At 43.2% G+C, this 16921-nt stretch overlaps 1 protein-coding gene across 1 annotated transcript in view; it reads right to left on the reverse strand.

Annotated features, from left to right (window-relative positions):
* LOC103755234 (protoheme IX farnesyltransferase, mitochondrial) overlaps window positions 1–13483 on the reverse strand; it is a 103754-nt gene extending 90271 nt beyond the window's left edge. Inside the window, exons 1-4 of the mRNA XM_029960064.1 lie at window positions 13432–13483; window positions 11246–11370; window positions 9291–9609; window positions 1561–1685 (exon numbers count right to left, since the gene is read on the reverse strand). Of these exons, the coding sequence (XP_029815924.1) occupies window positions 1561–1685; window positions 9291–9609; window positions 11246–11370; window positions 13432–13483 (621 nt within the window). The remainder of the gene's footprint in view (window positions 1–1560; window positions 1686–9290; window positions 9610–11245; window positions 11371–13431) is intronic.
* Between the last annotated feature and the right edge of the window lie 3438 nt (window positions 13484–16921).

The raw sequence follows: 16921 nt of genomic DNA on the forward strand, positions 1-16921 counted from the left end.
TAAAAAGTGGCTTGCGGGAATTTAAAAAATTGCAGCTTTTGGGACAAAATATACTGAGCAACACGTGGATGCTGAAACAAAGAAAACCAGTTATTTGTTTGTGAATGTCACCTCTAGGAAAATCTATCAAAATCTCAGGACAAGTTGCACAGGAAAATCTAAATAAGCAATAATTGATTCTCTCAGTCCAGTAGTATGCATATCAAAGGTGAAGTAAGTGTGACAGTAAATATTTCAAAGGATAACTCACAAATGGGTTTTTTAATATTAAAAACGCAGTGAAGCAAAAAAGGGAGGTAAAAAGCACACCTCTAAAATTGTATCAAAACCCAAGAAAGCTTCACCTTATTTATGACAGCTTTTCTACCCAGCCTTTGTGTGAAAAATACGTAATGATAACCAAATGTATTCCTCAGAAAATAGTGTGACTTACTTAAAATTATTTTTTAAGGCTACCTAGGTGTTTTCAAGTTAGGCAGGCTACATAAATATTTCCAAGCAAGTAAAACCCATGCAGCATCCTTCCAATTTTGCAGAGAAAACAGACACAAAGTTAGCTGCCTGTCCCAGTTTTAAGCTCAGTGAAAACAAACAGTAAAACCTGTAAAAACAACAAACAGGACTTACTTCAGGCTGAACAAGAAGTGTGCTGATGGGTACAAGCCCAAAAATCACACTGAGTGCCTACAACTGAGGTGTTCCAAGGTGTAAACATCAGAGCCCAAATCAAACAAGGTGAGTCAACCAGGAAACTTCCATTACTGGGGTCTCAGGACTCACAAGTGATTGCTGAAAACATGAAGTCCCATCACTGCTACTGCTGCTTCTTTTTCCAGGCCATATTTATACAACTGAGAGTGACTGTGGCTACTGCGCTTTGTAACTCTGTTCAACACAAGTGTTGTTACCTCTTCACTGGTTGAGCTTTCCTTTGGGATGGAGGAAGAGCCCAACTGCAACTTTGCTTCACAGCTGGAGTGCAGGAGAGCTGAGATCAGCATCAAGCTCCACAGGCATGTTGACACATGCAGGGAAGTTGAGGCACCCGGAACATCATCATGGAACAACCTCCACAGGACAGAGATTTTCAGTACCTCTGCAGATGTGCAGGAGATACCCTGACTCCAGCCTGGGCAAAACCCCACCAAAGTCCCACTACTGACATTTAGAGAGGTGCTCTGAGCCACTCTTTACACAGATCCAACAAGGTCATGCAACAACACATCCAAAGAACCAGGCCCGTGAGGCTGGAGCCCCGCTGGCTATTCTTACACTCCAATTACCCAGTTCTTCCTCTGTCATTTTCAATGATCCAGGCTCGGTATTACGAAGATAAACATTATTATTGGGAGGCTTAAAACCTCATCAACTTCATTCTGTGTAAACACACCATGCCTAGCAACTCCCCTTGAATTCCCAGGCACACACTCCTTTTGTGGTGTCAGTTTTAGCAGCCCCGAGCTCCCACGGCAGCTGAAGGCACAGCACTCCCAGCCATCCAGTCAGCATTTCAGGAGCCAGGAGGACACCAGTTTGCTGTACAGATGAGGATGGACTGACCTGGTTGATGGAGTTGGCAGCACAGGATGCCAGGCCAGTTCCAAGGGAGGCCAGCAGGAAACAGGGCAGGTCAAAGGGGACCGGGGCCATGGCAAAGCCGGCGGACGCGGTGCTGACGACCAGAGCTGCAACACAGTGAGAGCACAGGTCAGAGAATACCAGAAACCACCTCCTTTGTGCACAACACTATAAATAAGGCTTTCAAACTTTAGGAACCCACGTGCAGATTAAGTTTTTGCCACTTTTATGGCTCACAGTAGCTCCAGGAACTGAGTACAATTAATATTAATACTCCACATAGAGAAGTCGAAAATCAGAAGAACTGTCAGGGATGAAACAAGAAACCCAGAAACATCAGTGCATTAGTAGAAGAGGTGAGAACAAAAAAGCTCCACAGAATATTCTCAGTAAACATTCCACAGGATGTGCTATCCTGATGAAATCAAGTTTTTCAATCTGAGTAGGCTGAGCTTTGCTGGCTGGGCAATCAAGCCCACCAGGGAACCCACCAGAAAATACACTTTGTTCAACACCTGAGCTCCTGCCAGTTGATTGCCCTCCAGATTATGTATTATTTTCAGTCTCAACCTTAGTTACTTATCAATTCTTTTGAATAATAAAAGGATGTCCTGAAATCTAAGGTTTGGTAGGTAAAGAAAAGGTGGAAAAAGAGATAGAAAAGAACTTAAACAGCAACACCTGTGGGATGAGTCCTTAACCTTTGCAAAGTGTCAGCTGAAACAGGGAAAGGTGAGGGTAACCAAAAAGACAAGTGTCAGATGAGCCTCATTTATGTTTCTTCATTCCCTGTTTTATGGATTTGCCCCAGGACCAAACTGCCCCACTCAACATGTACAGGACATGATTTGTTCCAGTAACTCACACGTCACTGCAAAGCCTAATGGGGAAGAAAAATAGTAAGAAAAATCCCCAAATGATATTTTATATCAAATTATAGCAGGGATTTAAGCAGTGCAGAGCTAAAAGGAGACTCAGGGCATGTAGCTACAGTAATTTCACTGCATCATCTCTGCTCCCACTTGACTTGCCCATTTTGGGCTGAAGGCACAATCACATCATCTCATAGACCCAACGGCACTTAAAGGTCTCAAAATTTGAGTGCATTCACAAAAATCCATTTCAGTTTTGTCATCCAAAATTATAACTTTAGTACAGTACTGCAAATTACATCCCTAAAATGAAAGTTACCTAACTCTCAATTCTAATATTGTAATTTGCCAAATAACAGGTCTCACAAACTTCACTTTTGGCAAGAAATAATATGACATGGCAAATTTCTTATACTATAAAAGTCAGCACACTTATGGAATATCTTCCTCATGACCTTGAGCCTTACAATCTGAAATTAATAGCTATTAAAGAGAAAGTATTTAAATTATATTCTGCATGTAACTGCATGTTCCAGAACTCAGCCAGCTCAAATCAAAGTATCAAAATGTTCTCATCTTCCTGAGTCCTACAAAGTCTACCATCTGTCTGAAGTTAAATACAAATAAATAACCTTTGCTGACTGAAAATACCTGGATTATCTATTAAGCAGTGTTACTTGAGATGAAAAACTAAATGTCATGGCAGCGACCTGCCAGCAAGGATGCAAAGTGCTCATTTTAAGAGCTGTGCCTGCCTAAGAACCTTAGGATTTAATACTAAAAACACAGGGAAGAAAACTTGCTGCTCATCAAAACTTTTCTCTAAGCATTAAAATCCCTTGGTGACTGAATATTATTATAAGAACATACATAATATAATTATAAGCATTAATTCTTTAGCCTTGTTATGGAGTCCCAGGCTACTTCTAAAATACAGAGGATCTGTGACAGAGCTTTACCCTCTGAGCAGCTCTGAAATAACCACAGGTTCTGCTGGCCCACCAGACAAACAGACATGAAGGTGGTTCTGAAAGACTGGACCCATTTATTCTATAAATACCACACCACCTTAGCTTCCAAACTTCTTAGCAGAGTGCACAGGAGAACATGAACTGCATTGGTACAACTGAGGAGTTAAAAAACGCCCTGAAAATGACAGTGAACGGTGGCGTTTGCATTTCCAAGAGTGATTACATTCGGGTTTTTTGCATAATAAATCACACACTCATTTCCAGACAAGAATTTAATTAAAACTTATCTTAGAGAGCACTTTACACCAATTTATTATGGGAAAACACCAGCTCATTTACTGGAGAAGAAAGGTGGAGCGGATTGGCAAACAGTCAGTGTAACATTAGCACTACCCTGACCCCAAAGAAATTCGAATACTGTACAGCTACAGCACTAATTAAAGTCCCCATTGATTTCTCCAGATTAATTTCAGCCAGTCATTTCAGTTTGACTTATCAGGAGCTCATTTAGAAAGGTTGCAGCACATCCTCTCCCCTATCCCATTAAAGCAGGTATTTTCTGTTGTCTGGGCAGGGTTTGCACACCAGGCACTCCCTGCTTCCCTCATTGCCCAGATATTCCAGTGCAACACATCAGCAGTAAATAGGAAAATGCTCCCTTTGGATTGGGAAGTTTATTTTCTTTAACTGTGGAAGCAATAATTTACTCTTCAACTTCCCTCGTGGAGGAAAAGTATATTTAATTGAGATCACATCAAGGGAATGAGGTCATTGACTCTGTTTGTTTTTTAATCCCTGTTAGTTTAGTGCTTTAGGGGCCAAATTAACTTCACCTTATTGCATAATAGATGGAATCGATCCTTTCAAGGCTTGATGAGAGTTGGCATTATATTCACTCTTCAAAAAGAAGCCAAGACTTAAACTTATGATCTCAGCCTAAACCTAATTTTCAGCCCTTTAAACATTTTCAGCTTTAACAAAAATGAACAGGGGACATTTGTCTCCCGTTTCAATGTAAATGAAAAAGAAAATGCTAATGGATTGGTGACAAAGAGTGAATTATAATGTTTCTAACATAAAAATACAGTCAAAAAGCCTAGTGTGTTCTTTACATTCCTTTTCCACTCCATCACAATGTGATCTGCTTTTATAAATCCCTGTATTTGTATTTATAGCATGTGAATCACTTTGCCATATTTTGCCTACCTCCTATTAAAAAGCAGCCAAGCCAAAATAAAACCATAGAGAGCCAAAGCAAATCAATTCTGCTTTAGAATTCCCTTCTACTCCTATACTGGTGATATATCAGCACACACGGAAGGACAAAAGCAAATGCATTTCTACTTTAATTTAGGAAACAATTTCACTCCTTTACAGCAAGTGTTTATACAGTTCTTGAAGGAAAGTAGCTTTCCAAAATGATGGAATTTTCCTTCCAGAGTTTTCACACTTTGGTTTCTGGAAAGCCAAGTGTAGCACCAATATTTGTGCTACACACCTGACCAACATGTCCTTTATAAACTCAGGTTTGTTAGGGCATATCAAAGCTTTGATGCACATAACCTTTGCATTATATCATATAAAATTCAAGTGCAGTATTACAAACATCCATCCAACAATTTTAAATTGATCTGCTAAAAATAAACTGTAATAAGGGTTTATTTTTATTTCATTAGTTTTTCTGGTAGCGTGGAAAATAAATTGCCAGACAGCTACCACTACTCAGCTTTTGTTTCTTTGATGGGATAATAGTTACTGGCATATTAATCACAAAATGAGAACTACTTTGACAAGTATATGAAATATATTTAGAACTGAGAATAAACGTGCACTAGTAATAGTTGGAACAATATCCACCAATACATCTTTGTCAAAGTTTCTGGTTATACTGAAGTTACCATTTAAAGAATAAATGCCATAATAAATGCTATTCTTCCAGAATAAAGTGGGAACATACTGGAAACTCCACTAAAGCAAATGGATTTTTCACTAGAGTGAAAAAAAAAAAACGTTACCAGAGTTTTAACCTATAAACACAACACAGGCCCCTTATTTGTTGTTTGGTAACACTCAAGGCTATGCAAAGCTGGATCTCTGTCACTGTGTCACCAAGACACAACAGCCAAGAGATGAAGTAGGATGTGCACAGTCACATCTTAAAACAGTATCAAATATCCCAGGCTTCTGATTTCCAGTTCAGCACTTTTGTGCTAAAGCATCACTATTGCACAGACACAAATCCAGACAGAAGCAATACAGCCAATTAATTCCAGCTGTTTTCTAGTAGAAGAGACAGGGTTATTTTCTTATAAGAGGACACATAAAAAAAAAAATGTTCTAGTTCAGTTTTCAAAATTGAAGATGCTCATAAATTATCATATTTGTCCACCCATGATGATCCACTGCTCAGATAGGTGCTACAGAATCACAGATTCAATCAGGTTGGAAAAGATCTCTGAGACCATCAAATCCAACCTTTGACTGAACAACACCTTGTTAACCAGACCAGAGCCCTGAGTGCCATGTCCAGTCTTTCCTTGAACACATCAGGTGCTGTACATCATAGAAACATGGAGTGGTTTGGGTTGGAAGGGACCTTCAAGCCCATCCAGTTCCACCCCCTGCCATGGGCAGGGACACCTTCCACCAGCCCAGGTTGCTCCAAGCCCCGTCCAACCTGGCCTTGGACACTTCCAGGGATGGGGCAGCCACAGTTTCCCTGGGCAACCTGGAACACTCATCCTTTTTCATACCATGCCTTCATCACAGTTCCCCCAAATTAAAAACCGAATTGGGATTTTCCTGTGTGTTTGCATACAGCTCATCTGAGTTTTTTATCTGTAATCCCTAGAGGAAACATTAACTTCAAGTTTAGATTTAAGCAAAGAAGATGAGACAACCTGAAATTCTTCATGTGTGTGCATTATAAATCACTAGAACTTCCTCCTATTCCCATACCTTGTGTCTCTCTCCTATTTTAGGTTACATAACACATCAACTTTGGGATCAAGCTGAAAACAATGACATTTATAATTCTGAAAACCTATCAGACAGATGCATTAGCTTTCCAAGTGCTTGGATGGTAGGATACAGCTGTTGAGAGAGCAGCCAACACAGAACACCACAGAGATAGGAATGGATGGAAACTGAACCCAAAAAGGCAGATTATGAGACAAGTAATTAAAAGTTCCCTAATTGTTTTCTACGGCAAAAGAATATAAACAAAAATCTACTCCTGTTTTTAAGGTAGAGCTTCTAATGGCAGAGTCACAAGAGCTGCAGTTTACATGAAGCAGGAGGGTATGGAAATAGCTAAACTCATTTCCTTTCAAAGGTGAAGTACAGTTCAGAATACAAACAAACAATCCCCTTCCTTCAGCAGCGGGAAAAGAACAGGGCATAAGGAAGTCCCATTTTAGCATAATGCAGAGTTTGTTTTTTTGTTATTTCATACTCCAAAAAGTATAAATAAAGAGTCTGCCAAAAAAACCACACAGGATATGAGATCTATCAGAACTTCATGGGTGAAAGGAACTCAGTTGTGTGTCATTTGTAAGTTAAACACTGACCTCAGAGAATTTATTCTTGTTTAAAAAAAAATACAATCAAAGAATGACTCCACCATATTCTTTACAGAATATATAATTTGTCTAAATGTTGGAAGAAAAGCTAATCCTGTTTCCTTGCTACACTACACCCAGTATTATTCCTGCCCCTTTCCTGTGCTACCCCACGATCAATAAAGACCATCAAATGAACTCCCCTCCTACAAACCCCTCTTCATCCAACTTATTCTTTTACACTTCCCACATCCAAAAAATCTCCACACCAAATACACAGAGATCAAAATGAGAAAAGTGGTTGAGGTGGTTTTCTGTCTCTCTCTATACCTGCTCCACAGGTACAAAGTTCACCACACTTCCCCTGGCTCAAGAACTCTTCCAGTGCCAGCAGAGAGAGGCTACAGACACAGCCCCTTCCCCTGCAGCCCTGGAAGTCAGATTAAAAATTCTACAGCTGTTCAGAAATGAGCAGTTAAGTTTACATCTCAAAACAACAGTCCTGAAGGGAATGAAATTCATTAACCTTTGCCTCCTACAGCCTATTTTAAATCCAGAGAGGTGCTTGCCTGTCAGAATTGCTTTTTGCATTTAATAGAGCCTACTGGAAACTGCTGAAGAGTTCTGCAGCAACGCTGAGGCCACACAAAAAAGCATCACATGAAATTACTTTCTCCCAGTAAATACATTCTGGCATCTTGCTGCAGTTGTTCAAACTCCTGTTTTGAGGAGCACCAGCAACATCAGGATGTGGTCACACTGAGCATTCCTGTCAGGAATGTCAGCAAACATAAGAACAAACACATCAAGTGCTTAAAACGACAGTTCATTTTCTTTCTCTCTGGTCCCTTAATCGTGGCATTTTAACTTTTCATTTCTGGATCTAGTGAGAATTTTTAATTTAGTTCTACCCCAGTAGCTGGCACAGCCTTCAAGTTCACATAAGAACCACTTAAATAAAATCACCTCACTGAAAATATGCCAGAAGAGCTAATTGTTCATACAGCTCTTACAAGCTATCCATGGTGAGCCCTACAGAAACAAAGTATTACTAAAACTGAACAGTGTGGGGGAGAAAAAGGCAAGCCCTGTATAATGTAGAAAGAAAGATGAGGCAATAAGTGAGGCTGGATGTGCCACAAAGCTGTTGCAAATAAGCCTGATAACTGCTGAATGTGCTAGTGAGAGCTTTGTACACCCAAATTTGAATTTACCAAGGCTAATATATAAAAGTGACATGCTAAATTATCAGAGACATGCTTTCATCTCATCAACCTCTTTACCAGCACAAAATAAATGCCCTGAGGTTTTCTAAAAACAATGAGGAAGAAAATTGAGATGTACAAACGAGATCAGTTGTGCCAAGTCCAAACCATGAGATGTCTCATCAACGCTGAGATGAAAATGTAAATGACCATTACACGCTCCATGTGGTCAGCACAATTTTTCCACAGAGCAACAAACAATGAAAACTTATATATTGCAAGACAAAAAGTTTTAAAAAGTGAACTGAATTCACAAATTGTTATGGCAAAGAACAGTCTTGTTATCAGGAATTTATTCCACGCACTGGAAAGGGCACCAAGGTAAGAACTCAGGAAATTACATTTCTGCTCTTGAATTGATGTAGACAAGATGATCAGATCATCAGAGTGCCCTTAGAAATAAAAGTACATATAGCACTACCTATTGGCAAAGGAGTAATTTATAGTTGTTAAATATTACTACCAGAACAAGGCAAAATGTAGCTAAGGCAGCAAAGCAACTGCTGAACAAACTGCTGGTTGGAAGAGACAACACTAGTACTGATTGAAAAGTAAATTATATCTTATTTTATAAAATTCAATTGGTCAGACTCAAACATTTTTCTTTGTAATACAGGAAACTATTTGGATTATCTTTCGTTGGGACTTTTAATACTCATCTCACAACAAGCAGTACGAAAGTGAAAGGTATGTAAATAAGACGGAATATTGGTAAACTTAAATAAGACAACTTTAAACACTGAATACAATATTTGTAAATTCACTTCCTGACCTAGTTTCACTGTAGTTTTTGTACCAATACCTGTTTGTTTATGACTTCCAAAAGCTAGCTGACACAGGATGCAAGCTCCTCCTCATTATCTTTAAAATTTAATGGGAAAACTATCAAATGCTTCCACAAAACAATTTTCCCAGCACACATTAGATGGAATTTTGTATCAGGAAGGTGGGAATTATCACAGGAAAAGCCACACTGTACCAGTAACGTGCTTAAGAACTCTGCTATCACACAGGATGCACAGAAGTGATAAAAAAAAATGATACCTGTGAGCTTGATTTTGGACAGGCGTGCCAAAATTCCTGGCAGCTCATCCAGCCGCAGCTTCATCTCCTTCCACTGTCTGTCCTCTCTGGGCTCTGCTCTCACTGCTGTGGCCTCAGTTTCTGCAGGTGACTTCACTTCTCTCAGCTCATGTCTCCCTGATGGCTCAGGCCAAGGCTGATGAGCAGGTGAAACGGGGCTAATCTTGTGGATAACCTTTTTGTCCTGATCCAGCTGCTGAAGCTCGTGAAAAGGAGTCACAACCGGGTCCGACTTGGGTTTGGCTCGTTGGCTGAGGTCTCTGTTGTGCTGGGTTACATACTAAATACAGTGACAGATATTCAAATGAATAGGTAAGAAGATATTTCCACCCATTTCACACTGTTAACACCACCAATATTATTGCTGGAATATTCTCATTTTTAAGAGAATTATTTCCCATGATGCGAGCCTGAATTTCAAACACTTACTTCGTAAGCAAAAAGGCTTCTGAAGTTGGTCACAATATCACAAAAGCAGATTTACAACTCACAACTGCATCAATAATGTTTACTTAAACTTGGATAATTGCTTCTGGTTAAATTTACTTACCCCCCCCAGCCTCAATAGCAAACCCTTTGTTCATATTCAAAACCACCAGGTAATACCATTTGATTTACAACTGGTCAATTCATAGAATCTTTAAGGTTGGAAAAGACCTCCAAGATCCTCAGATCCAACCTGTGATCAAATAAAATTCACCTTTAAATAGGGAGATACACAAGTGCCCATAACAATTCCAGTCTCCCATACAGGCACTTGATTTTTGCATCTTTAAGAGATGAAAAAGAAATCAGAAAAGTGCCAGAAAATACCATCTACCTGCCATGGTATAAAATCATCTCCCACATTACTCTATTACTACTTATGCCAAGCTTTATGTTAATTAACTAGACAGCAAATTTCAACAGGAGTTCAAATGAACATACTTTGAACATAAAGTTAGGAGACAGTTGTTTCCTCTCATTTAAAGGTCTCAGAATACATACAGAATAAGAAAAATACCATTTAGCTTCTCCTTTCCATTTTCTTCCCCAAAATATTCTCTATATTTCAAGCACAAGAGGCATAAAAAGACAGAGCTTTCAACTAATCCTGGTTTAGAGTGCACATTAATTATAATGAGTAAGAGGGATATGAAACTCTGAATGAGTGATGTGAATACAGATCAAATCAGCAGCACAAATAAGTATTTGAGAAGTGGTGGTAACCCCAGAAGCCTGGAAAGATCCCCATTTATTGATTCACAGCTGTACAAGCTCCTTACAGGCAAAGCAGTCACTGTAAGACTTAAGTCTTACCCACATGTCATAGATGAAGCTCCAAAGTGCAACAAAGAGACCACAACTCAGGGAAGAAAAAAATAAGTCTTTTACTACCATCCACTTACATGTGATGCAACTGGTCAAAGGAGAAGATGCAATTTCAAAGGTCTGAATGATAATTACAGCGGTTTTTAATACCTAAAACTAACAGCACACTGTAAATGAAACCCATTAACTTAACGAGCTCAGGAGTTTTGATTTAAATTAACTGATTAACTCACAACACACCTCCTCCACAAGTGAGTCCCATCTACCACTTGTAGGACTGCTGGCCAAGATGTGACCTTCTTATTAGCATTTCTATAAATAACAGTTTAAAAACAATTGCAGTTCATGTTTTTCAGCAGGAGATGAGTGTCCTGCTGCAAAGGCACAGGAAGATTCGTGTCAAGCAGAGGAGACTCTGTAGCACAAGGAACTGTCCAGCCTCAGGGATTTTAGATACCAAGCCCTTAAATCCCATTCAGTGAGAAAATGAGACGCTTGGAATCACCTGAGTTGGGTTGGTAAGAAAAATACTGCTTTTATCAACTACTCTCCATTTTGACCTGGGATGAATGAGAAACACGGGATAAATCCCCTCCCTGACTTACCATTCGTTTGAGAAAGTTAAAGTACTGAAATGTAATCAACCTGTCGCTGGCTGCCCGGCAGAGGTGCAGGAACGGGCACGGGATGTGCCCTGTGCCAGCGCCCTTCAGACGCCACACAAACAGTCCTATTTAAAGGAGAAAAGGAAAAAAAGATGACATTAGATTCACATTTATCCTCTGCCACTGAGTTTGCTCCTAATTCAGTGTCTGCTCTCAGCTGTGACACAGGACACCCCAACAAATGGGACTCAGGGTAGGTCGGGAGGGGAGAAACTTTCACTGCTGTAGGGTAAAGACTTGAAAGTGGAGAATCACAGAATCATGGAATCATTAGGGAGGGAAAAGACTCCTAAGATCATAAGTCCAACCATCACGAGCCCATGTCCCTAAGCACCACATTCACACGTTTTCTGAACTCCTCCAGGGACGGTGATTCCACCAGTGCCCTGGGCAGCCTGTTGCCAGTGCCTGCCCACCCTTCCTTGAAGTCATCCTCCCTAATATCCAATGTAAATCTCCTCTGGAACAACTTGAGGCTGTTTCCTCTCATCCTGTACCTGGGAGCAGAGCCTGACCCCCACCTGGCTCCCCCCTCCTGTCAGGGGGTTGCAGAGCCAGAAGGTCCCTCCTGAGCCTCCTTTTCTCCAGGCTGAGCCCCCCCAGCTCCCTCAGCTACTCCTGGTGCTCCAGCCCCTTCCCCAGCTCTGTTCCCTTCTCTGAACCCACTCCAGCCCCTCAATGTCCTTCTTCTCACAACAGGCCCCAAACCAAACTGTAAGCATGCCCTAATGACGTTTTGTGTTTTCTTCCAAATCTCTCAGCTCCCTGAGATGTATTTTCACAGAGTCACAGAATAGGTGGAATTGGAAAGCACCCACAAGGATAACAGAGCCCAACTCCTGGCCCTGCAAAGGACATCCCCAAGAATCCCATCATGTGCCTGAGAGCATTGTCCCAACACTCCTCGAGCTCTGTCAGCCTTGGGGCTGTAGGACTGTAGAATAGCAGCATTATTCCACTACTATCTCTATATACTACTGACAAAATTATCTTGGCAAAGCAGCACTGAGAGGAAGAAGCTGCCATGGGACAGCACATAGAGGATAGAGTCCAGTGTGGCACTCAGGAATCCTCCATATGTAGGGACGTATACAGAGATTCCCCCATATACACAGGGATCCCCCATAAAGAGGGACACACACAGGGATCCCCCATAGAGGGACACACATAAAGACTCCCCATAAAGAAGGACACACACAAGCATCCCCCATACATAAGGACACACACAGAGATTCCCCATAAAGAGAGATACACACACAAGGGACCCCTATACAGGACACATACAAAGATCCCTATATTGAAGGACACACACAGGGATCTCCTATATAGAGGGATACAAACAGGGACCCCCATACAGGACATACACAGGGATCCCTCAAACAGAGGGATACCCACAGGGATACCCACAGGGACCTCCATACAGGACACACACAGGGATCCCCCATAGAGGAACGTGCACAGGGATCCCCCATACAGAAGGATACACACAGGGATCTCCATACAGGACATACACAAGGATCCTCCATACAGAAGGGCACACAAGGATCCCCTATACAAAGGGATACACACAGGGATCCCATATACAGAGAGACACACACAAGGATCCCCCCTACAGAAGGACACATGGATCCCCCATACAGGACACACACAGCTATCCCCATACAGAAGAGCTTACACAGGGATCTCCATACAGGACACACACACAAGTATCCTCATACAGAAGAACATACACAAGTACCCCTATTACAAAAGGACACACACACATCCCCCATACAGGATACACACAGGTATTCCCATACAGAAGGACACACACAGGATCTCCATACAGGATACACACAAGTATCCTCATACAGAAGGGCACACATGGATGCCCCACACAGGATACACACAGGTATTCCCATACAGAAGGACACACATGGATGCTCCATACAGGATACACACAGGTATTCCCATACAGAAGGACACACATGGATGCTCCATACAGGACACACACAGGTATCCCCGCACAGAAGGTCACACATGGATGCCCCACGCACGGCACTCACAGGGACATGCACGCTCCGGGTATGACTCTCCAGAGCAGCCCCAGGGTGTCCCCAGCCCTGCCCGCTCCACCGGCCCCCCACCGCCATCCCCGCGGTACCTGCGAGCGCCCGGGCGGGCGCGGGCGGCGCTCATGGCCGCGGCTGCTCCGCCGGCCTCCCTCAGCGCCTGGGCGCCGCCATCTTTGCCGCGTGACCCCCAGACGCCTTCCGGGTCAGCGCGGAAGAGGCGGAGCGGCCATTGCTGGGGCCGGCCGGGGCTGGGACGGGGCTGTCCTTACCGTGAGGGACGGCTGTCCCTATTGTGAGGGCGGCTGTCCCGGGGCTGTCCGGCCCTTGAGGATCGCTGTCCCGGGGCTGTCCTTACCGTGAGGGGCGGCTGTCCCGGGCTGTCCCTATCGTGAGGGGCGCTGTCCGGGGCTGTCCTTACCGTGAGGATCGGCTGTCCCGGGGTTGTCCCTGCTGTCAGGGGCGGCCGTGCCCCTGGGCTACAGAGAGTTTTACACACCTAAATTTGAAACTCCCACGTGAAAGTGGCACGGCAGAGTAGCCAAAGACATGCTCCTTTCGTCTCATCCGGCTCTTTTTCCGGCGCGAAATAAATGCCCTGGTTTTGCTTTGGGGGTTTTGTTTGTTTGTTTTTAAATAATCGCGGGATTGTTTGGGTCGGGAGGGGCCCCCAGGGCTCCCCCAGTCCAGCCCCCTGCCCAGGCAGGGTCACCTGGAGCAGGTGACACAGGAACACATCCAGGTGGGGCTGGAATGTGTCCAGAGAGGAGACTCCACACCCTCCCCGGGCAGCTGTTCCAGGGCTCTGCCACCTCCATGGAGAGCAGTTCTTGCTCATGTTGAGGTGGAGCTTCCTGCGTTTTAATTTATGGCCATTGCTCCTGTCACTGAGCAGCACTGGAAAGTCTGACACCGTCCTCTGACACTCCTTGGAGATATTTGTATGGATTGATGGGATCCCCTCTCCATCTTCTCCAGATTAACCAAGCCCAGCTCCTGCAGTCTCTCCTCATCAAAAATGCTCCAGACACCTCATCACCTTTATGGGCTCCTCTGGACTCTCTCCTGTAGCTCCTTGTCTCTCTTGCCCGGAACTGGACACAGCACTGCACATAATGAAGAAGAAAATTATGGATATGCAACAAAACCAGTTGTGCCAAGTCCAAAACGTGAGATGTCTCATCAACACTGAGATGAAAATGTAAATGACCATTCTACATTCTGTGTGGTCAGCACAGTTTTTCCATGGAGGAACAAACAGTGAAAACGTAGACAATGTAAAACAAAAAGTTTCCAAAAGTAAACTGAATTCAGGACTTTTATTATAACAAGTTGTTATGGCAAAGAACAGCAGTTCTTTGGGGGGGATGTGGGTGAGGTTGGTCCTGCAGAGCAAGTCCCAGAGTAGCTTCCCACCCAGTGAACCGATCAGTGACCCTGGGGGTTGGACTTGGGATACAGGGACAGGTGACAGCGTTCAGGTGGGAACTGGGTCCAGACAGGAGACCTCGGACACCTTTGCAATGAGGAAACACCTGGAGCCCTGCTTGGAGCATCCTCAGGGCCTCTGCCAGGCACTGAGACAGTTCCCTCTGCTGCATCCCTGGGCTCATCCCCAGGGAACAGCCCCAGGCAGGACTTGGTATCCCCATCAGATGGATGTGGTGTCCGTGACACAGCGAGAGGGTGACCAGAAGTGCGTGGGGGCATCGAGACATGCTTGTAAAAAAGCCAAGGGAGGGCTAAGAAAAAATAAATTCATTCTATGGAGTCTCGTTCCCAAAAGGATCCGAGCTTTAAATAGCCAAACACTTGGTAAAAAAAAAATCAAATCAAATCTGTATTTGGTTAGTAAAGTAATTTTGGAAGACGAAAGTTTGATTTCTATACTCCTTGGTTGAAAATACACATTGCAGGGGGGTCATGCTGAAGAACTGACCCAGCTGTCACCTCATCCTGCCCTCAGACACGTTCTGGGGGTTCTGGATCCTGTGCTAAACTGACTCAAATTGCTGATCTGCAGAGGACAAATTGCTAATTTTGCTGGTTAAACTGTTTGTACTCGCCCTGCACAGGGGCTGACAGGTTGAAAGCTGGAGTAGGGCACAGAGGAAGGGCCTTGGACTGGAGTCTGAACAAAAAGGGAAGGGAATGGTTAGGTCTGCTCCAGCTGTAAAGCATAATTGCACCCCCAGGCATCTTTAAAATGTTTTCTCTTAAGAGTTTAAGTTCAGGAGATGTAGGCTATAAGTCACTTAAATGCTTTTGAAATTCATTCTCCATATTTTATCATGGAAATCTTCCTCAGAACCATCTTCCTCCCAGGCTTTCATTTCTTTATAGTGCTTAAATTCATGCAAAAGTCATCTTAAATCATTATTAGGAAGATAAAATGAAAACACTCACTCTAATTCACCAAGAATATCCTACTTTGAAGCATTTATTTCCACTCTCCTTCTATTTGGGGAGCTGGGGAGAAATTAGGACTTCACATTTCTTACAGTTAATATCCTGTTTTACTCGGAGTTCTCACCACTGAGCATATATCACTTCACAGTTCCTGTTTGTGTCTCTACTTTTTGTGACTTCCCCAGATTTGCCCTCAAATTTACACCTGCAAAAATAAAACAAACATCACACAGCAAACACACACAATGGTTGCATAGAGGGCTGGAATTGATGGTTGGTTTTAGGGCAGTTTGGGTCAGAGAGGAAAAGGTTGAGGGAGTCGAGTGTTCTCTGTCAGGGCTGAGATTTAAGGTTTAATGATTTTCATTGCCTTTCACTTGGGCAATAAATTGCACCCCTGGAGAGAGGGGGTATAACACTACTTTTCTAATCAAGGAGAATGTTATCCATGGGCCTCGAGACAGAGCAATACCTCCTCTTGAAACAATAATGATGATTTAAGGAGCACGGAATGTCACATACCCGTTTGGGTTTAGCCACTAGAACTGCTCCTAGAGAGAAAAAAAGTAATCTTAGGATTTTTAGTGGACACAAGTGTCCAAATGTCAAAGCTGTATTTCAGCCTAGAAGGGCTCCAGGAGCTTTGGATCTCATTCCTGAAGGTTCAGCTCTGCACAGCGCTGGTTCCACAGGAGCTGGCACCACCAGATGCTCTGGGAAGCACCAGGGATTACAGATGATGGAAGGGGAGCCCAGCCCTCCCAGGGAGCTCCCAGCACCTTCCCTGCTCAGCTGCCACCACTGAGCTCATAAAAGCCCTGGTACCAACGTCACAGGACCACGTGGGGGGCTGTGGGGTTGCAGGACACTCATCTCCTGTCACCAGGTCACCATTGTGGGGCAGAACAATTCCTGCAGCATCTCTAACTTTTTGCTGACTGCCAAGAGGGGCAGTTCCTCAGTATCTGTGGTGCTTCCCTTGGTTATAAACCCTGCCCCTACAGGTCTGCTCTCAGGGTGATGCGAGGGGCATTTAACCACACGACTGCCATTAATGTTAATTATAGAGCACATATTAACAGCGTTATACGATCCTTTTTCCTATTAGCACTATCATAAATCTGATTGGTGGGGCTTAATTAGAGCTCAGCAGCGG

Source organism: Manacus vitellinus, unplaced genomic scaffold, assembly GCF_001715985.3.
Source record: "Manacus vitellinus isolate BGI_N305 unplaced genomic scaffold, ASM171598v3 scaffold_24_pilon, whole genome shotgun sequence".
In the NCBI taxonomy this organism is placed as follows: Eukaryota; Metazoa; Chordata; class Aves; order Passeriformes; family Pipridae; genus Manacus; species Manacus vitellinus.